The 22,717-nt window shown below is 46.7% G+C and overlaps 1 protein-coding gene and 1 long non-coding RNA gene across 2 annotated transcripts in view; one reads left to right on the top strand and one right to left on the bottom strand.

Annotated features, from left to right (window-relative positions):
• Positions 1 to 15,576, bottom strand: part of LOC128775014 (sterile alpha motif domain-containing protein 1-like) — a 191,442-nt gene extending 175,866 nt beyond the window's left edge. Inside the window, exons 1-2 of the mRNA XM_053895383.1 lie at positions 14,397 to 15,576; positions 13,048 to 13,142 (exon numbers count right to left, since the gene is read on the bottom strand). Coding sequence (XP_053751358.1) covers positions 14,398 to 15,576 — 1,179 coding nt within the window. The 3' untranslated portion in view covers positions 13,048 to 13,142; position 14,397. The remainder of the gene's footprint in view (positions 1 to 13,047; positions 13,143 to 14,396) is intronic.
• Positions 15,577 to 16,651: 1,075 nt separating this feature from the next.
• Positions 16,652 to 20,547, top strand: LOC128774952 (uncharacterized). The gene is made up of 2 exons (XR_008419511.1): positions 16,652 to 18,326; positions 20,376 to 20,547. It is a non-coding gene; the product is annotated as an uncharacterized LOC128774952 (long non-coding RNA).
• Positions 20,548 to 22,717: the final 2,170 nt, after the last annotated feature.

Below are 22,717 nucleotides of genomic sequence, written 5' to 3'. Positions count from 1 at the left end.
TCCTTCTTTAGCAGCCTCTGAGGAAGAACTGTTCTAATATGGTGTTTCTATTCCTGACAGGAATAACCCTTAATTATTATGTGCCTTAAGCATCTAGAAATTTTTAAATAGAATTGCACTTAATGTTAAGAAAATCAGAGAACTACGTCAGTGGCAACAGAAAATACTTTAAACAGAGAGAGAGAGAGAGAGAGCTGGCATGGGGGACAGGGACGGGGGAAGAACACAGATCTTGATAAGTTGCCTTTGAAGTTCTGGAAATCCGAGAGAAGAGACAGAGCATTGAAAAAATTCACCAAAGAAAATTAAATTCTTCCATAAGAGAATGTAAAGGCTCGTCATTTATCAGGGATTAATGCATTAATCCCTGATCACGTTTTGTTTCCGCAAATAAATCATTGTTATTTCCAGGAAAAATATATAGATATGCAAATAAATATGCACATTGCCTAATATCTAAACACAAGGTTCATGTCTCTTTTTTTTAATGTTTATTTCTGAGAAAGCGAGAGAAAGAGAGCACATGGGGGAGAGGCAGAGAGAGAGGGAGCGAGAGAGAATCCCAAGCAGGCTCCAGCTGTCAGAGCCCGACGCAGAGCTCGAACTCACAGACCATGAGCTGAAATCAAGGGTCATATGCTTGCTTAACCGACTGAGCCACCCGGGAGCCCCAGAGTTCATTTCTAAGACTTTCAAACACATAGTTATAACAAAGTGATTGTTACAAAGTACCTACGTAGATGTTATTCCTGTCTTCTTTTGTTCAGTTGCATATTAGTGACCAATAATCTAGCAATAAATTTCAATATTTTGCCTAAACTCTCCAGCAGTAGCTACCATCCATGTGTGTTATCAGTCTAAGCACAGCCGGGTCCGGCTGGGATCGCCACAAAGATCTTCATGGAAAGAAATCTATCCTCTCCTGTCAAGTCAGCTCTGTCAGCCAGAGAGGCCTGCCGTTGAGCTGAATTGCTCAGACAGCCAGAGGGACTCAGCCAGTCCCGACAGAGCTAGCTGGGCGATGTGCTCTATCGAGGGGACATCTACTGAGCACACAGTAGATGCTGGAGTATACTAAGGCAACTGGGACAATTCCTGCTCTCAAAAATGCTGGTTAGCTAGTAGGAAAGACTTGCTTTTTTATGAAGAACAAATCTAGAGAATTCTATCAAGATTCCTTCCACAAATAGGTCCTCTCACCCACCTCCTGTGTGCATTCAGCAAACAGTTTACAAATCTTTTTTGTTGTTGTTTGTAATGTTTATTTTTGAGAGAGAAAGACAGAGACAGAGAGAGAGAGCACACACAAGTGGGGGAGGGGCAGAGAGGGAGGGAGACATAGAGTCCGAAGCAGGCTCCAGGCTCTGAGCTGTCAGCACAGGGCCCGATGCAGGGCTCGACTTCACAAACCGTGAGATCATGACCTGAGCCGAAGTCGGACGTTTAACCGGCTGAGCCACCTAGGTGACCCTACAAATATTTTCTTTAATGTTTGTTTATTTTTGAGAAAGAAAGAGAGACAGAATGCCAGAGGGGTAAGGGCAGAGAGAGAGGGAGACACAGAATCCCAAGCAGGGTCCAGGCTCTAAGCTGTCAGCACTCCCAACTCGGGACTCAAACCCACGAACCATGAAATCACAACCTGAGCTGAAGTTGAACGCTTAACCGACTGAGCCACCCAGGCACCCCGACAGTTTACAAATCTTACCCAACATCTGTTGATTGGTTAAGTAGATATGGTGGGTTCTAGATCATCATTCTTGTCATAATGAGACCGGAAGGTTCATGATGTGAAAGAACAACACCGCGTCAACAGTTCAAACAACATATCTGATAAGGACAGTGAGAAGCACGCCTGTTGTATCATAAAAAATCTGACCTGCATTTGTCCCCGCTTCCTGGGACGTACTCCAAATAGTTGTAATTTCCCAAGTAATTGGAAATATCTTTGTTATTCGTCAGTCTTGATCCATACCTGAGTTATGCTAACAAGATGGCTTCAGATGGGACTGGCCACTCCAGAAACCACGAGATTAGAGGGTTGGTCCTTTGAGTCGGGCAATATCAGTGGACCTCCTCCAGGGAGGGGAGGGGGACAAGAGGCTGAATAATCACACGTGGTCAATAAGTCATCACATGTGTGGAATTAAACCTCAGTAAAAACTCTGGACACCGAGCTCGGTGGAGATTCTCAATCAGTTAACACATCACCGCACCCGCAGGGAGACACGTCCTGATTCCACAGGGCAAGGGCAAGAAAACGTGTCCAGGACCCTCCCCACCCTCGCCCTATGTGTGCACTCATTTGGCTGGTCCTGATTAGTATCTTTTACAATCATAAAACCATAATCTTAAGTACAGCCCCTTTCTGAGTTCTCTCAGTCATTTTAGCTAATTAGCTCATTACGGGCACCCTCATATTTGTTTTCAGAAGTGTGGGTGGCCTGGGGACTTCTGAACTTGCAGCTGCCATCTGTCTCGTTGGGGACCGCACCCTTAACTTATGGACTCGACACTAATTCCGGGTGACTGATGTCAGAATTGCACTGCAGCATTGCAACACCCATTCTCAATCCCTTAAAAACATGCCAGAAATAATACCTTTAAGAAGTCACGCTCTTGCAGTTGACCTTACCTCCCCAGCCCCCAAACCACCTCCAACCCAAGATGCGAACGGCCATGGTCCACCCTCGGCAGGACACTGCCTCCAATAGGTAGACAAGCACAACACAGCCATAGTACAGGGCAGGCCTTTGGGTAAGTGCTAGAATTGAGGTGTAAAACCAAAATAGGCACACAAAGAGAGCCCAGCAAGTAAAAGGTTCAGGATGGCTTCACAAAAACTGTCACAGCTGTGCATCCTAAAGATGAAAGTAACTTAATTTTTTTAACATTTATTTATGTTTGAGAGAGGGGGGAGGAGGGGCAGAGAGAGAGGGGAACAGAGAATCCACAGCAGGCTCTGCACGGACAGCAGCGGGGCTTGAACTCACGAGCTGCGAGATCACGACCTGAGCCGAAGTTAGATGCTTAACCAACCGAGCCACCCAGGTGCCCCAGGTGACAGTAACATTAACAGAGGGGAGAGCAGGAAGGCCTAAGAACAGTGCGAGTAAAGGGTCAAATCATGGGGCAAGTTTATTAATGAAGAAATTTTTTTTTATTAACTCCTTACTGTGTGCCTGAAACTGGGCTCACCTTATTATTTTGATATTCCAATGAATCCTTAAACCTCATCTAGTATCATACCCATTTTACAGATGAGGATACTGAGACTTAGCTGAAGAAATTTGATGACGGCATTGGGCGAGCCGCCCAGTATGACTGGAGAGGAGGAGGGGAGACCGATGTGAGCAGAGGCAGGTAGATAGATGGTAAAAAGCCCCCAGGTGCCGGTCAGAAACCTACTTTATTTTTTCTGCAGGCAATGGGGAACATTCAGACGTGTTTGTGCAAGGGAGTAGTATGCCCAGAGCCATGGTTTCAAAAGACAAGTGTGGTGGCAGGAAAAGCCTTCAAAAAAGAGAAAGACTGGAACAGAGAGACCAGTTGGGGGACAACGGTCGGATCAATGGCCAAATATGGTAAGAGAGCCTGAGCAAAGGCAAGGACAGAGGGGATGAACACAGGGATGGGATGATGGGGAGGGGGGCGTGGGAGACAACAGAGATGCTTAAGGCTCTGGGGCACAGGTGGATCAGGGAAGAGTAGCCAGGAGAGGATGGCACAGACATCTAGATCATCAGAAATCCATCTGTCCATCCGGCGTCCCTCTGTACTGATGCATACACTGACTACACTGCCTTCTGTTGCTCCCGCACGTTGCCTGGTTTCGTGGAAAGATCAAGTTCATGCTCTTGATCAATTAACGGCTAACAAAGTCACACTTAAAGACCGACTTCGATACTGGTGGGCAGTCATCTGACTCCACACCCCAGATCTCTGGCCCCCTGCGGTACCCGGCCATCCCATTTCTCCCAGGCTCTCTGTGGTTGACTTATACCTGCCTTTGATGGGTAATGAGCATCAGGGGATCTAATCAAGGATTTTTGACTAAGTGGCTTTTTAGACTGCTGAGCTGACGCCGAAGTATAAGAGACCACCAGTCCACCTATCGATCTGATGCTATTCAAAAATACACACATCGAACTAGTTTTCTCCTGGCTGCGCCTAGGATTCGATGGGAAGGAGTCAACAGAGAGCGTGGAAGAGGAAACAGTAGTTGAACGCCACGCAACTCCCTCAAAGACTCCAGAAAGAAAAATGCACAGCCAACTACAGATAAAATTAATAATGGGTTTCCAGCATCGGAATAAATAATCCTTGCTGTTCAAACCTGGTCCTCCTGGCAACTTCCTGTTTTCTGCTTATGTCTCTGCCCCACGTCTAGGTTCCACGAGAAAGGCTGCAGAATGTTTTATTCGCTAGCAGAACTTCAGAATCAATAACAATGCTTTTACTAAGCCTGAGAAATGTTCTGGGTACTCAGCTCATAAATATTATTCTAGATCCCACTTCTCTCACACTGCTAAAGAGCCTAAGGCTTCCTAGGTACACTAACTGTAGGAGAACAGAAACAGAAAGGAAAAGAAATTCAACTTTCTATTCCTCTAGAGACGGAGCTTGGAGGGGCCTGAGGCTCTGGAGAAGGAGGGTGTCTTGGGGGGAGTATGTCTGTTCTCTCTCACTCCCGACATCCCCAGGAACCACAATGCCTTTGTAAAGCACTCCTCTGAAAACGTTTAACGAAGACATACCGAAATGCACCCTTACACAAGCCCCTGACACATAATCAATACCCCTTTAAGCGCACACATCTATATCTTGCATTAACCTTGCATTTCACTGTGATTTAGGAGATCTGTGCTTCATCTCCAAATCTTTTCTTATCTGACATCATTCCATAACAAATACATCATCATAAAGAGCCCACACAAGGAAGGCGCCTTGCGCAAACACTTTTAAGTGTGGCAGAACTCAGTACCTGATGTGTAACCTTGGTCTTCTCCAACGATTTCAAAAGATATTAACATTCACGAGATACCCCCCACAGTTCAATAAGGTAGCTGAGAAACAGATCAGTCTGCATATGCCCGGAACCGTTTTGTTCGGTTCAAATAAAATGTCTCCACCCTTCACTTTCGATCCTCCCATTTTCACAAAAATACAAACACAAAAGCAAAAACCAAACACCTGTCATCCTCCTGCATCAGGTCTATGTCAAGGAGCCAGAGGTTGAATCTTTTTCTATGCAGTATGTAACTGAAGTCAGGCAAGGCATATTATAATTGATGCTAACTAGAACTCCCACAGACCACAACGCCCATAGATAGACACTGTTACTTTTAACAATGTGACATTTTCTCCTCCCTTTAAGGGGGAAACATGAGACAACTTTCAATTTATGATAAATAAGACAGGGGACTGGGGCGCCTGGGCGGCCCAGTCGGTTAAGCGGCCACATGCAGCTCAGGTTATGATCTCGCAGTTCATGGGTTCAAGCCCCGCGTCGGGCGCTGTGCTGACAGCTCGGAGCCTGGAGCCTGCTTCGGATTCTGTGTCTCCTTCTCTCTCTGCCCCTCCCCTGCTCATGCTCTGTCTCTCTCTCTGTCTCTCAAAAATTAATAAATGTTAAAAATATATATTTTTTAATAAAGTAAAATAAATAAGGGAAGGGACTAACATTTGTGCACCTGTTAGGTGTCGTTTGATGTGCTGAGGCTTACAAATATTTCCCCCATTTAATTTCTACAGAGTTCCTGTTATGTAAAAATTACTATCTTAATTCACAGACTATAATTAAATCCAGAAGAAAATAAAGGAACGTCACTAGGGGATCTTTTAGGATGGCATGCTTGGAAACCGAGCACGTAAGCAGCGAGGGGAAACCCTACCGTGTTCTTTACGGCGTGGCAATGGCCAGCCTCAGCCGGGAGACTTCAGCCCTCGGTATTCAGACTCTGTGCAACCTGGCCACCACACCGCCATTCAGGCTCCCCAAAACGTGCTCTCGAGCCAGCTTCTCACCCCGCCCCACCTCTGCCCGCCTGCCCGAGAAAGAAAGCAGGCTGGGCCGCATCCCGATCTGGGGAGTAAGGCAGGGCTACGCTGATAACAGCACGGCCTCCACACTCACGGAGACAGCTAATCTTTATGAAGGGCTACGTGCCAGGCTCTGGGGGTGCAGAGTGAGCAAGACAGATGTCCTCAGAGCCACCCCAAGCTAGAGGAGGGTGCACACACAGATAAGCACACGGCTCCTTCAGAGGATGGTGACGACTCTGCCGGCTGAGCGATTCCTGAAGGGTGGCAGGGGACGGGACAGGATGGAGTTGGCACCAAGGGGGTGAAAGCCATGGCTGTCTGAATCCATGAACTCAGTGAGTACAGGGCTGCACGGACCGGCAGCCTTCAGTGCTCTCTGACGCGCGGGGCACTGAGAATATGGCACTGAACTAGTAATTCTCAAACTTTCTTGACCACCATTTCCAGTAAGAATATTTTTTACATCATGATCCAGTGCACTCTGTATACACACAACTAGAAAAAAAAAAAAAAAAAAGAAATGAGGGGCGCCTGAGTGGCTCAGTCGGTTGAGCATCCCACTTCCGCTCAGGTCATGATCTCGTGGCTGAGTTCGAGCCCCGCGTCGGGCTCTGTGCTGATGGCTCGGAGCCTGGAGCCTGCTTCAGATTCTGTGTCTCCCTCTCTCTCTGCCCCTCCCTTGCTCTCTCTCTCTCTCTCCCTCTTTCTCAAAAATGAGAAACTTCAAAAAAATTTTTTAAATGTCTGCCAAAACAATACTCATTTCACTACTCAGATGCACTCCGATATTCTCTCCCTCTCCTTCTCTCTCTCTCTCTCTCTCTCTTTAAGTTCTGGATACAACCCTCTAACGGATGACAGCCCACAGTGTGAAAAATATTGATATAAACCTTTTAACAGGCATAACTATTATTTCTTTGATGTACTTCCTCTTCTCCCCCTACCCTCTTTTTCCCCCTTCATCCCTCACAAAACTTATTTCCACTGCGGAAATAAAAGCAGTCCTGTCTACGGAAGTTCCACTGCATGCCAGAAATACTGCACTGTCTCCTTAGTCCCACACAGCCCCAGTAGGGTGAGAGGTACCATTCCCATTTTACAGAAGAAGAAACTGATGCTTAGAGATCAAAAGATTGGCTTGGCAGAACATGCGGGAGCCAGGATTCAAATCCAGTTCTGTCTTGCTTCAAAACTCCAATTACACCACAGTGCCTTTCGTGAAAAGTTCTTAAGTAATTAAAGCCAACTTAATAGCAAGAATTTCGTAAGTCCCCTTGAGATAACTCAAGCCCTTGGAGGGTTACAGAACCGGGGTTGAGAGGTCTAAACAGAGATAAGGGAACTACACGGTGGAAAGCTCTCAGGTTTAAATTTAATTTCCTTCCGTGTCCTCGGAGCACCCCTTGGTAAAGGCATCAACAAGGGCTGACCAGCAGAGAAATGGTAAGTGAGAGCCAGCAGAGCGTTGGCCTAGATAGTCACCCTCAAGACGGGCTGGCTGAGTGGCAGTGACCTCTCCGGGGGGCTGACAAGGAGCGTCACCTACCTCAGCATCTCCCAGGCTGTCGACAGTCAATAAATATTCACAAGACGACCGCTAGCACAGGCAGAGCGAAAGTAAACACGACGCCCCGCTCCTACTGGTTTATTTTTAACATCTCCCAAAATTATGCTAAGTGAAACTATTTGCTGAACAGAGATTCTTATTTGGAAAGATAGTGAAACATGTCGAACACAGATATTTGTGTTCTTTCGGCCCCATATTTAAAGATCCATTTGGGGGCGCCTAGTTAAGCCTCCGACTTCGGCTCCAGTCATGATCTCCGGGTTCGTGGGTTCAAGCCCCGCGTCGGGCTCTGTGCTGACAGCTCGGAGCCTGGAGCCTGGAGCCTGCTTCGGATTCTGTGTCTCCCTCTCTTTCTGCCCCTCCCTTGCTCGCACTCTGTCTCTGTCTCTCTCTCTCAGAAATAAATAAACATAAAAAAAATTTTTTTTAAAGATACATTTGACACAGACACAAGGTATATCAAATGTGGGCAGATCAGGACAAATTTTCAGCCCCTCAAAAATTCCCACAGAAGTGATGATGTGGGGAAATTATTGACAAGGTCCTGCTAAACTATTGCATCCTTAACTGAGCCCTCCCCTGACCTAAAATAACTAGACTTTTAGTGCCAGTACATCAACTGGCCTGTCACTGCCATTGCTATATTTCTAAGCGGTAATATTTCTCAGAAAATTTGAAGAAATGAGGTATTATTTTTACAAACACATAATAAGTGCAATTTTGACTTTTACACATAAGTTAAATAATTTATTTGTCAAATGGCCTTGGGGTTTATATTCTTTGTGTGGCTTGTTGGGTAGTTTAACTTGGCATATAAATTCACATACAAAAATGAGGTATGTTTTTTTGTCTAATCATCTTAGTGTTGTTTTCTCAAGATCTCTTAGCAATAAAAATATCACCTCGTCCTCTTTTCTTTGCAAGTTTCATGATGAAAAAAATTCTGAATGTGCCAAAGAATCCATGGCCTGCTTATGAAACATAAAGGCTATGAAAACATGGCATGTATTTAAGTAGACAAGTTTGTTTTTAAATATTTTAATAGTGTGACTACTGCATTAGGAGCTAAATGTGTATTAAGTCCAATCTTACATCAAGTGGGTAATATACTTTGATCATTCTATCAAAAGATCAAAATTTAAATATTATGTAAATTATACCTTATACATGTTCTCCTTTGCATGAAATCAAACAGAAAACTTGTTTCTTCTCTGAACACATGAGACTATAAACAAGCAACATATTTAAAGGGAAGAAAATTCTCACTACTTCATTCCACTAAAAAAAAAAAAAAAATGCCCCCAGGTATCAATTAAAATAAAAAGCCTTTATGTTTTCTAAAAATAATCTTAAATGTCTGTTTATCCTTTCCAAGTTTCAAGCATATTCTTAATATTTATTTTAAATATTTTTGGTAATTATGTATGTTTTTTTCACAAGAAATGCTACATAAGTCCTCTTTGTGAAAACTCCGACAGATTTTATAAATCACTAGAAAAGAAATTAAAGAATATTAAATCTCCAGTAATCAAAAAAGTTGTCATTTTCACAACAACTAAATGTAAAGTATGAACCTTGATTGGATTCTGGTTTAAAAAGAAAAAAGCAGATACAAAAGACATTCTTTTTTTTTTTAATTTTTTTTTTAATGTTTATTTATTCCTGACAGAGAGACAGAGCCTGAGTGGGGAGAAGCAGAGTGAGAGGGAGACACCAAATCCGAAACAGGCTCCAGGCTCTGAGCTGTCAGCACAGAGCCCAACGTGGGGCTGGAACCCACGGACCATGAGATCATGACCTGAGCCGAAGTCAGATGCCCAACCAACTGAGCCACCCAGGCGCCCCTACAAAAGACATTCTTAGGACGAGGGAAATATAAATGTAGACAGGATTTTAGATATTATGAAATTTTGGTTAATTTTCTTTGGTGTGACAATGGATCTATGATTGTTTAAGAAAATATCCTTATTCTGGAGTGTCTGGGTGGCTCAGTCTGTTAAGCATCCGACTTCGGCTCAGGTCATGATCTTGCGGTTTGTGGGCTCAAGCCCTGCATCAGGCTCTGTGCTAACAGCTCCAGAGCCTGAAACCTGCGTCGGATTCTGTGTCTCCCTCTCTCTTTGCCCCTCTCCCACTCATGGTCCCTCTCTCTCTCTCTCTCAATCTCTCTCTCTCTGTCTCTCTCAAAAACAAATAAACATTTAAAAAGTTAGAAAAAAAATATCCTCATTCTTAGCACATGGATGATGTAGTTTTCAGGGAAGAAATATCAATGTATGAAATTACCTTCCTTGATGCGTGAAACTGACAAACGGTCTGACAATAATATATTTGCACACATAACTAAATAGAAATAAGGGGCAAATGTGACCAAATGTTAATAACACTGGAATTTCAGTGGAAGGTATACAGATGTCCATTGTATTATTCTTTCAACCACTTTGTGTATATGGAAATTTTTCCAAAGACAAGTTGTGGGGGGACAAATAGTCATTTTCATTTCAACATGTATGCATGTCAACTCCTGAACCAAACAAAGTACAGATAAAATATTGCTCTACATGGATACAGAATGTGTCATTTTCCAGTAACCGTATGCTTCAGAGAATCAATTTTCCACCATTGACCCGGAGAAATTATGGCAACCCTTCTGGCCAAGACCATTGACACACCACCTGAATTAGAGCAGAGGCATCAGAATCCCCAGAGGGTAATCCATGCTGCCCAGCGAGTTTACAAGGCAACCTGTGCCCTTGGAAAAATAAGAATTGAGAACAGGGGCCTTCCGGCCTGGAACCTTCACAGCAGACAGGTTCCATTTCTGGACACAGCAGATCAAGCTGTGACATGAACTTAAAGCTAAATTAAACAAATTGACACCATCAACTGGAATCATTCACCCGCTAAAGCTAGATTTCTCGTCTTCCCCTGTCTCTCTGCTCAACAAAGTGGACCACCAGGTTTAATATTCGACAAGAAATCTGAGATGCTACCCCCCCAAGTTCCACTTAAACCTAATACCAAAGCACTTGAATTATATAAGAAAGTTTAAAGAGAAAATCTGTAAGCATTTGATTTAGACATACCTAAAGCATTTAAAATAAGACTCCGTCCTATGAAACAACATAGTAGGATGTCTCCTATCTACAGATCGAGGCTGTTTGTTTTGGGGCCCAAATCTCAACAGTTCTGGGCACTAGTTCACTATTAAGTCAGATTGCAAACCAGCCACCCTTGACTTGCCGCAGAATCTGATATTCTTTTTTTTTTTACATTGATTTATTTTTGAGAAACAGAGTGAGACGAAGCGTGAGCAGGGAAGGGGCAGAGAGAGAAGGAGACACAGAATCCGAAGCAGACTCCAGGCTCCGAGCAAGCGGTCAGCACAGAGCCTAATGTGGGGCTCGAACCCACAAACTGTGAGATCATGACCTGAGCCGAAGTCGGACACTCAACCGACTGAGCCACCCACGCGCCCCTCTGATATTCTTTTTTAATTAGACTGAACCGAAACTAAGCAGTAAGCACTGAGTTTTCAAGTGGTCCCATGCAACCAAGACTCTCTCAGCTGTACCTTTTTTTTTTCTGTCCTTTTATTTTAATCATTTCTTTTCCCCCTAATTCAATTCTTTATCTACCTGTATGTGTCTATATGTAAACACATACATAATTACATACGTATACATGTTATACCGTATCGCATCGTATTAAATGTAATTGTTCTCTCCTCAATTTCTTTCTCTCCTGTCTTTCCTTTTCTCCTCCAACTCCTCCAGGCCTATCAGGGCCACCCGAAGGCATGGTTATCACCGGGTTGAACTCCAGGATGTGGAGCCATAAAGAATCTTGATGTGGCCCATAAAGCCTAATCGAATCAGGCCACAGGCTGGAGTAGTTATGGGAAAATGGTTCACTTTCCTTTAAACTAAAGAACAATTATCTCGTTTATGGGTTGTAGGAGACCCTTTCCCATCTAGGTACTGCCGGCTGCCTTTGATGTTTAACCAGTCACACATACCTCTCTTTAAGAAAAGCAGGAGACTATGACACTGAAGTCCCATTTTTGGTTCCGTGTTATCGCCATAAGATACATGGTATAGGAGGGCCGAAGACATCAATGAGTTTGGGCAATGTCTGTGAACTTCACTTATCCAAAAAAGTCCTGAATTCTGTTCAGTGCTCCCATGTTCTGATTTCTTGAAAAGTTTCTAGTCAGTCAATAAGCAATAAGCTGGGACCAATCAGTAAGCAATAAGAGAGTAACAAAAAAAAAAAAAAAAAAAAAGTTCTTCACCGGAGAGGTATAAGCACACTACATTTGTTTACCAAAAATTTACTATGAAAACACAGTCCCATGAGTGAACTGTCAGTTAACCATGGGCCCTCCATCTCCAGAAGACCTGGCCGAACCTATTTCCGAAACTCTAGAGAGAGTGAATCTCCAGCCATATTCCAGCCAAAAGGCTAAGGGTCCTATGCCACCTGTAGGCTCCATCGGCCCCCACAGGGGAATGGGGAAGAAGGCGGCTCAACAATTCAGGGCCAAGAGCTCTGAAAAGTGCTAAAAACACTCTTGGATGGGAGAATACTCAAGGTGTGGGGAGACACATGCCCCAGGGCAGCAAGGTCGCCATTTGGAACCAAGGGCCAATTTCCAGATTCTAGGAGTGATTGGAGCCCTTTCCTGAGAATTATTCTCTCAATGCCTCAATTTCTTCATCTGTCAAATGGAGATAATAATAGTGCCCCCCACCCCCACCCCCAAGTCACAGAATCTGTAAAGATTAAATGAGTCAGGAGGCATAAAGTGCTTACCACAGGGCCTGGCACACAGGAAGCACTGCGTAAACGCTAGGTAATTGCCACCAGTATAGGCTAAAAGCATGCCTACGGAAAAACCTGCCAAAGAAAGGCTGCCTTCCCTAATCTCCCCCAACAGACCTACTCCTAACCAGCCGGAAACACCGTGTCTCAATTCCTTGGTTCTCTGTTTCAGCTCTAGGATCTCTGGAGCGGTCTCAGCTAAGATTAAGCGAGACTCCTTTCCCTAGCAACTAGGTTCAGATATAAAATTGCAATATGGCAACATCACGTGACTGAAATGGAAATCTGACATGCACTTCAGAGCCCACACTTTCGCTGCGTGTAAGTTCTTCAGCTTCTAACAAATGTCCCCCACTCTGCAACCCTGTGAGCCTCAAAAATCGACCCCGCTGGAAGACACACACAAATTACCCTGCACATGAAGAAAGACACGAGTGCAATGACCTTCCGCAAAGTCCGTGGCCCCAGCGTGTGTGACATAAACCAGGAACTGGCCCCTGCCACACCTGCGTGACACAGTGAGTCAGTCTCTCGGAACGGGCAGATGCCCTCACTTTTGTGTTCTGGTGCTGTACCTACCACACCTGGCACACCTTGTTGACAATACTTACGCATTACAATAGGGCTTCTTTTCATAGCCTTTGTAGTTGTTCATGTTGAGAGCCATCTTACAGACCTCACAATGGAAACATCCTTTATGCCAGTACTGAAAAATAAATAAATAAATATTTAAAAGTTTCGTGCAATGCCAGCGCTTTCCGGGACGGGTACAGAAAGGAGATATTTTTCAGTGCATCACAGTCCCCACCCTCACTTGAAAATACCGCAACAAAATGATTGTAGGTAACAGGAGATGTGGTTACCTCCTCTCGGTTATGTAAATAAGGCAGACAGCTACGAAAACTGAGTTTTAAATGAATCCCCACCGCGACGTACAGATTCAGAGGCAAGAACTGCCAGGGCTCCATCCACACGGCACTCCTAGGAGCAGCCAGAATGGAATCCTAAGCTGGTTAATAATGGAGACGTGGAACCTGGGTAGTGGCTTCAGAAGGAAAACGAATCCAGTCCAAAGCGCCTAAACGCGGAGTTTGTTGGATCTCAATAAATATGTGTCCACCGGAAACCAGGCAACCCGAAGGAGCCAGGAGGGGGACTAGGCAAGTACCCTCGCCCCCCCACCCCCATCCCTGTCCAGCTTCTACTAAATTGCAGGAAAGGTGGACCCAGTCCGGGAGGGCTGGCGAGATGACGGGGTGCTCTCGAGAGGCATTTGTACCAGCACACGCAAATTTGTCAGGGACCGCCTCCGGCTGGTTTCAACGATCAGTCACTCAGGATAGCGCGGGGCTCGCTCCCCCAGGCTGTTCAACTCCATCCACGCCCGGGAAGGACAGGGAGCAGGGCTGCAGGGGCCGGGCCTAAAGCCACTTCCTCTGGAATTCCCCAGCCGGGTGGATTAACCCCCCGTGGATCCTGCTCGCCGCGCCGAGCCGGGGATTATTCTTAGCAATGCCGCAGCGGCCGCCCCACGACATATTAATTATTATTTGCCTCTCCGCCTCACCGCCGTCACGGGGGGCGCTGGGGCGGGGGTGAGGTGGGGTGCGGGGCGGGTGAGGGGCAGGAGTGGCGGTGCGAAGGGGTCGAGCCTGGGCTCTTCGGCCCCCGGGCCGCGCTCCGCCGCGCGCCCTCCGCAGCAGCCCCGCACCCTCGCCGCCCGCACCCCGACGAAAACCCTCCCCGGTTCCAACATCACCATCGCCAAGCGTGCTCTCTGGATACTCCTGCGGGCGTTTTTCCTTTGCGTGCCCTCACCCGGTGCCAAAACACACACACACACACACACACACGCACAGAGCCCCACTCCTCTCCTTGCATCCCAGGTGCCAAAACTTCTCGGAGCAGGTGCAGCCGGGCCCCCGGCAGGTCCGGGCTGGCCCGGCGCCCCCTCGCTCACCTTATCCAGGCAGTTGACTTTCTCCGTGGGATACACGACTTTTCCGCAGCGGGCGCACTGGGGGTTCATCGTCGCGGTTCCCAGGGGCGGCGGCTGTGCGGCAGCGGCTGGGGGCTCCGAGGAGCCGCTGTGACATCCCCCGGCGAGCCCCGCACCGCCTCCGGGCAGGCGGGAGGGCTGCGGGCGGCCGGGCGCCGGGGTCGGGAGTCGGCGCCGGACCCCTGGCCAGCCGGCCGCGCGGCGCGCGGGAAGGGCGGCGGGGCGCGGGTGGGTGCGCGGCGGGGCCTGGCGCCGGGGTTGGGGCGGGTGGGGGGGCGGCCGCGCTCGCTGGCCCGGGCTCGGCTCCGGCTCGGGCTCCGCGCCGCTCGCTCTGCGTCGCTCGCACTCCAGGTACCGGTGACTCACACAGACACTGGCTCCCGCCCCTCGCGCTCACTCGCTCCCCCGCCTCGCCGCCGCCGCCGCCGCCGCCGCGCAGGCCAAACCCACCGGCGCGCCCGGACCCAAGTGGCAGGGAACGAGCACGTCGGGCACCGGGGAGGGAGGGCGCGGCGGGGGGGAAGGGGGAGGGCGACACCCGGAAAGCTCCGCAGACAGCCGCGGGCTGCGACTGCGAGGCCTGGGAGCGAGCCTGGTGCCGCAGCCGCAGCCGCAGCCGGGGGCGGCCAGGTGGGCGGCGGCGGAGGAGGGAAGCGCGAAGGGGGGGTGGGGGGAGGGGGGGCTCAAACCCGCGCACTCCCTGCGCCTGGTCTTCTGGCTTCTGCCCCCGCCGGGTCACCGCGCTCGCAGGCCGGGGTTCCTGGTGCCCAGAGGACGCGCGGGCTCGAGCCCGCGCTCCTCCGCCAGCCCCGGCGCCGCGGGCAGCGGCGCACCAACGCCCCACGCGGAGCCGACTTCCCGGGCGGAGGCCGTCCCGGCCGCGCGCAGACACGCGCTCGGGCCCGGCAGCCGCGAGACCCGCGGGGGACCCCGGGGCCTCCGGTCCCCGCGGCGCGGAGGGCTGTGTCGCGCCCGCTCGCAGGGGAGTCTTCGGAGAAAAGCGGCCCCCCGCGCGCGCGCGTGCGCGCGTGTGAGGTCCTTGGACCCCAGCTGGGGAAGCGACTTCTCTCGCTGGCTCCCAACCTCGCACTTTTTTTTTTTTTTTTTTTTTTAAATCTGTTCTTGGGAAACCAGCGGTCATTTTAGGCCTGTCACGCCCTTCTGGATTAATCAGCGGTCATCATCCATTCTGCTGTGCGTGCATGTGCGCGTACGCTGTATGTTTTTACGATCAAACACCACCGAATCCAGGAAAAGTTCTTCTCCTGCCTTAAGGGAAGCAATTGCCAACTCATGGTCCTAACCGGAAGGTCCAGAAGATCGAGCTGAAGGCTGAGGTGAGGGTCGGATGAAAGCAAACGGAAGAGGAATCCGGCGCTAGTTTTCAGCAGGTCTCAGGTTATTGGACTCGCTTTGGAAAAGGCAGCAACACGGAGCGTCACTGCCTGAGTTCGAAGCCCAACCCCGCCATTTACTAGTCGTATGACTTTGTGCTACTGCTTAGCGTCTCTACGCCTCAGTTTTCTAACCTACGAAATGGGGATAACCTAGCGCTGCAAAAACAGCTCCTACTCTCCCACTGTGAGGATTAAGTGAGTCAGCAGTTCTGAACCGCTTCCATCTGCCTGCCTCGTGGTAAACTCTACATAAGTGTCAGCTAAGATTATCATAGGTTGGGTAGAACAAATAAGCAAACACATTCCGTTGCTAGCACACAGATTAAGGCTCAGTAATGCCACATAGCAACTACTGTGACAAATATTTCCGCCCTTTTTTCAATAATCATAGCTGCAGCCTCTTCATGGAAAAAAAAAAAAGTATTGATCTGTGAGCCTCTTAGGCAGCCTGCGTTGTTGAAATATCATTCGTAATGATGCTGCGCCGTTTGACTTTTCAGAAGAGATAATTGCTGAAAAGAGATTCACCGATGCAAGAGCCTTTGAACCACTCCTTGCCCTGCTCACAAATCCCCCTCAAAGGCAAAGAAGACAATAATTTGCTGTCAGAGAGGATCAGTTGTCATTTTAAAACACCTCAGAGCTCATTAGAAATGCCTGAGACCATGGATAAACCTGGAGGATTTTATGCTAAGTGAAATAAGCCAGAGAAAGATAAATACTGCATGGTATCACTTATATGTGGAATGGGGAGGGGAGGGGAGGGGAGGGGGGGGAGGGGAGAGGAGAGGAGAGGAGAGGAGAGGAGAGGAGAGGAGAGGGAAAGGAAGGAAGGAAGGAAGGAAGGAAGGAAGGAAGGAAGGAAGGAAGGAAAAAAACTATAACATAGAAACAGAGTAAAAAATGTGGTTGCCAGGGGCTGGGTGGTGGAGACAATAGGTGGGTAAAAGAGTACAAACTTTCAGCTATAAGATGAATAAACTCTGAGAATCTAAGATGTATAACATGGTGCCTACAGTTCAGAACACTGTATTGTATAATTGAAATTTGCTAAGAGAGTAGAACTGGAACTGTTCTCATTAAAAGCAATGTAAATATGAGCGGCGCCAGCATGGCTCAGTTGGTTAAGCATCTGACTTCAGCTCAGGTCATGATCTCACGGTTCATGAGTTCGATCCCCGCTTAGGGCTCTGTGCTGACAGCTCAGAGCCTGGAGCCTGCTTTGGATTCTGTCTCCCTCTCTCTCTGCCCCTCCCCCACTTGTGCCCTCTCTCTCTCTCTCTCTCTCTCTTCCTCTCAAAAATAAATAAATATTAAAAAATGAACAATGTAAATAGGAGAGATGATGTATGTGTTAATTCGGTAGAGGGAACTTTTTCACAAGATATACATATATCACATCATTACATAAAATCATAAAAATAAAATATAAATAATATATACTTATATAAAATATATTTATAAAAAATTAAAATCCTATTCTCTCTTTTAAATGGTATGCAAAAAATTCTGAGGAAGATTGACGGTGATTGTCACGTTTGGAGCTGATTTATCAGACCTTTTAACTATGAATTACACAATTTCTTAGCCAACCAGCACCTATCACAATGCCTGACACATAGTAGGTACTAATTCAATGTTTTCTGAAAGAAAATATGAATAAAACAAATGAATGCATTAAAATTGGAATTAACTATGATGTTTTGTTCTCTCAAGAGTAAACAATGCTTATAGTTGTACTTTTCCCATTTGTTTCTCTTACTATTTTCATTTTCTGCATTAAGCCAGCTTTTAAGTTGCTTAGTGTCATTTTACTGATGTAAGAAGAATTTTAATACCATCTGTCTTAAAAGGACTTCTTTATTTCAAAATTCAAAGCACTATAAACAAGAGATTTGGCAGAAACCTGTCATCTGGCCCAGCCTTCCTCCTTCAAGCAGATGAATAATTTAATTATCCACTAGGGAGACCTTTGCCCCTTTCATGACTTTCTCACTTGACTGGTCAAGAAATCATTCCTTGTGGTAACTATGCCCCCCCATCTCTACTTTAATTAAATCCTTTTCTGCTGGCTTGAACATCCATAGATAGAAAGAATGACTAACCATCATGACCCTCATGAAAACATTTATATGCTTATAAAATTAAATTTTTTTCTTTAGCTAAATTTCCCAAATCGATTTACTTTTACCTCTGGGGCCTATTTATACAGAACCTATGGGAGAGTGTATAATCACATTTGTTATTTAAAATAAATAAACTGAACCTCACATTAAAAGCTTTAACCGAGCAGTTACAATCACAAAAGGCCAAAGAGTGGCTTTGACGAACATTACCTCAGGCACAGAACGTGATAGATTGTATTACTAGTTCACAACTTTTTGTTCCCTTCTATCCTGGCAACATTTCCTGTAGGCATAGTGTATTTCTCTACAGCGGTGACTCTGCACTTGACCAGGTGACTTCCTTTGGCCAAGGGAGCAGAAGCTTTAAGGTACTTGCATAGTTTACCTCTCTGTTCCCCCATCCCTTGAGCTCTGGTGCCCAGCCAGGAGACGAGTATATCCCAGGGAGTGGCTGCTTCACTGACTTTGTCCAAGAATCCCAAAACCCGTCTAGCTAGTAGAGCCCAAATGAGTTCTGTAAACCCAGCCGCGCCCAGCAGAGCTGTAGCAAGCCCACAACCCTCACACAATGGGAATAAAAAATAATTGTTGCTGTCAGCCATTGAAATTTGGGGAGTTCACTGTTACTGCAGTTAAGTGCTGACTAATACACCAATGATGAGAATTGAAGAGAAATGCTTTCTACTTCAGCAACGAGGAAATAATGGGTTTACATACAAGACTCAGTATGTGTTTTGTTCTGCTTTGTTTTGGTTTGTTTACTTTTCTAAAAGGCACGCTGTTAAAAGCGTAATGGCCAATAAAGCATAGCCCTTATTATTAATTAACTATTCATCCTTTCATCACACAAAGCTTTATTATGTGCCTTCCGTTTGTCAGACATTACGCAAAATTGTATACATTTTTGCCAGTTGGCTCAAATTCCCCATGGAGGCAAGTCTTTCCAGCCAACAACGTTCGTAGGTAAAAAAAAAAAAAAAAAAACTTTAGCTCACAGTTTCATTTGCGAGCTGTGTATGAACCTTAGCCCAATGAAGCATTTCTCCAAAGATCTTACCACATTTAGAGAAATTATCTCATTTACCATTATAGTATTCCTGCAAGTCAATGAGAAATATAAAATAAAAACATTAAGGGAAATTCAAGATTCAGCAGCTATTCTAGAAACGATTCCTTTCATTCATCCATTCAGTATACAGTTATTGGTAGCCAGGTAACTGTACCAGTTATTGGTACAGTTATTGGTAGCCAGGTAGGCACAAGAGGATGCAATGGGGAATAAGGCATAATCTCTACTTGTAATAAAATCTAGTGGGACAGATAAGCGAGCAATGAATTATAATGCAATGTGATAAATGCTCTAAACTAAAGCTCTGCCCAGACATCATGGAAGAACAGAGGAGGAACTTCTAATTCAGCTAGGAAGTCAGGAAATGCTACCAGAGGAAGGGGTCGCTACACTTTCTACCAGGAGTAGGAACTAGCCGGCAACCCCCTCCCAAGAATACAAGACCCGCTAACATGGAGAGTTTAGGTTGATTACCCTTCCCCTCCCCCCTCCCCCGCGCCCCCCCCCCCCCCCCGTTTTAGAGATTACTCTGCTCTTATACACACGCTGAAAGTGTATTTACATCACTTGGATACCCCCTCCCAACATGGCACCACAACAAACTTCAAACAATAATGAAACATTTCTTAATGGATGACACATCTTATCAAACAGGCCCCCCAAAGCCCCCAATTTACCAAAAATTTTTGTAGATACATCAACTCATAATTAAGCTTGACCCAAAACCTTTTAGAAATTGCAAAGGGGAAAGAAAGGCGGGAGAAGCAGGATCATCTTTGTTTTGGTCCCTGTGGGACTGAGCACCCTAGGGTGATGGGGAAGGTAGACTCCTGCGGTAGGCAAACCATGGCCCTCAAAGGTGTCCTCATGCTCATACACAGAACCTACGAATATGTCCCCTTACATGGCAAAAGAGGCTTTGCAGATGTGATTAAGTTAAGGATCTTGAGATAGAGATTATCCTAGATTATCCCAGTGGGCCAATGTAATCACGAGGGTCCTTCGTAAGAGGGAGGCAAGAGAGTAGCGTCAGAAAAGAAGACGGGACAATGGAAGCAGAGCCCACGCAGATCTGAAGACGCTACCCTGCTGGCCTGGATGATGAATGAGGGGCCACAAGGCAAAGAATGCAGGCAGTCTCTAGAAGCTGGAGAATGCAAGGAAACAGATTCTCTCCTAGAACCTCCAGAGGGAACACAGTCTTGGCAACATCTTGGTTTTAGGACTTTTGAGCTACAGAACTGTAAGATATTAAATTTGTGTTGTTAAAAACGCAACGATAAGGGTTGTCCCAGCAGCAATAGGAAACGAATACACCGTCTATGTGTGAATTCTGTTTGGTCTTTAGGATCTCGGTGAGTTCCAGGACCTTGAAAAGAAGCACTTGGAAATCAAGATGGCTATGATTCTTCATCATGGTGGCCGCCAAGCGAGACGTCCCAAAGCAAAGTGGTCGAAAGTCCAATATGTCGTCACCGTCACGCCTAATAAAAGGACTTATTTTACGTGCGACCCTCAGATGATTGCCTCCCTTCTCCAGCTAATTTTTCACATGTAAATACAAAAAGTGTAGGTGGTTCAGAGTCACCACATTTCTCTCCAAATCTCCCTGAATCTTCCTCTCCTCCTCTGTAGAACTACGTGGTTGAGTAACGTCCACATCTCCACAGCCGGAACCCCAGAAATCAACCCAAATTCTTTCCTCTTTTCTGAACCATCCCTGTCCAGTTACTCAACCCTGTTGATTTTATCTCCAAAAGAACTCATGAATCTGTCTCCATACCCACCGGTATGACACCGGTGCTGCCTTAGCTTAGCAACTTACCAGGTCTTCCTTGGATTGTTCTGTAACAACCCTCTACGAAGTCTTATCATCAGACAAGACATGGAAGGAGGTAGGACTTCACTTTCCCAAACAAGACTCGGAGACACTGCAGATAGGAAATCCTGGGACCCCACACTACCTGACTTTAACAAATAAAAATTAACTCATATAAAACATTATACACACTGTCTAGCATCCAGTAAGAACTTAGTAAAATATTTGCTTAACCGTTGAACAACTGGAAAAATAAGTACATAAAACTGACCTCCTTGACGTATTTGAATACGAATCAGTGAGGAGGTGACAAGGAAGATGATAGTTATTATTACCCTTTCCATGTGCCTCGAGACTGCTTTCTGAATGAATCATCTGCCAAACTTGATAAATATCAAGCTACAAAAATAAAACCTGCATTATATAAGACTCGCAAAGTATCAAAAAATACTTCAGGGCATCAGTGGCGAGCTGAGGCAGAAGCAGGCTGTGGTGGCAAGGACAGCAGTGGCGGTGTGGCACCACGGCAGGGCTCACGGGACGCCTGATGCCTTGGCGATCCCAGACTGGCAGCCAGAGAGCACAGTGGCACGGCCCCGGAAGAGGGGGGGTTGAGGAAAGTGGAAGGTAGCAGCCCACGCCTGCTGGCTCCCGTTAGATCGGTTCCTGCACTGGTGCCCGGCAGCCTTAGCAAAGGCCCTCCTGACGGACTTTAAAAATAATAATAAGGGGCGCCTGGGTGGCCCAGACGGTTAAGCATCTAACCCTCAGCTTCAGCTCAGGTCATGATCTCACGGTTTGTGGGTTCGAGCCCTGCATGGGGTTTGGCACTGACAGTGTGGAGCCTGCTTGGGATTCTCTTTCTCTCTCTCTGCGCCACCCCCCACACACACATACACACACACACACACACTCTCCCTCCCTCCTAAAATAAATACACTTTTTAAAAAACTAAAAATAGTAATAATGATACTTTGCTTAACATACATGAGGGAAAAAAGTGCACGGTTTATTAAAAGTGTAATTTGCCTTTAACGCCTGCTATGAACTGAGTTACATCGGTGCAAAATTCACATGTTGAGGCTCTAACCCCCGAGGGATGGTATTCGGAAATGGTCTTTGGAGGATAATTGGGTTTAGATGAGGTCACCCTCCTGATGGAATTAGTGCCCCGAGAAGAAGAGACACCACGGAGCTTGTGTTGACGCACAGCCTTGAGCGTTTCCAGGATGAAGTCCGGAACTGGTCCTCGTACGTGGAAGGTCAGGAGAGATCAAAGAGAAAGGCAGACCCTCCAGATCGGCCATAACAATGGACATGACACACGAGACTTATCTTGCAGCTGCAAGGTGAGTAGGTCTTTACACCCTCCTGCCAGGTGCATAGAGAGACCTCAGCGGGGTTCAGCCACATACACAGTCCAGAATGACACCCTCCTGTGTCAAGACCACATCTTGCAGTTGACCTGCCCTAGTACAAGAAAGGTGTGGGAAACATACAAACAGAGAACATGGCAGGACGTAAGGAGCTCTCTTGTCGCCGGGGTCCAGCTCCTGGGTCCATAAGCAGTCACGTCCTCTCAATGGCCTCCTCCAACTACTTTCTCTCTCTCTCTCTCTCCAGCCCCCCTCCCATACATGAGCACACAGCAAGAGGGCAGCCATGTACAACCCAGGAAGACAGCCTTCACCGGAACCCAACCATGCAGGCACCCTGATGTCCGACTCCCCACCTCCAGAACTGTGAGAAACAAATTTCCGCCGTTGAACTCACCCAGTCCATGGCACGGCATCATGGCAGCCAAGCTAACTAATCTACTACCTCAACTTGGCTTACAGTCAACCAAGAACTAGCGCGAGGAAAATGTACTT

This window comes from Panthera pardus, unplaced genomic scaffold (assembly GCF_024362965.1).
Source record: "Panthera pardus isolate Hobbes unplaced genomic scaffold, ASM2436296v1 HiC_scaffold_6, whole genome shotgun sequence".
Lineage (NCBI taxonomy): Eukaryota > Metazoa > Chordata > Mammalia > Carnivora > Felidae > Panthera > Panthera pardus.
Note: the sequence above shows the minus strand (reverse complement) of the source record. Positions and strands in the feature narration are given on the sequence as shown.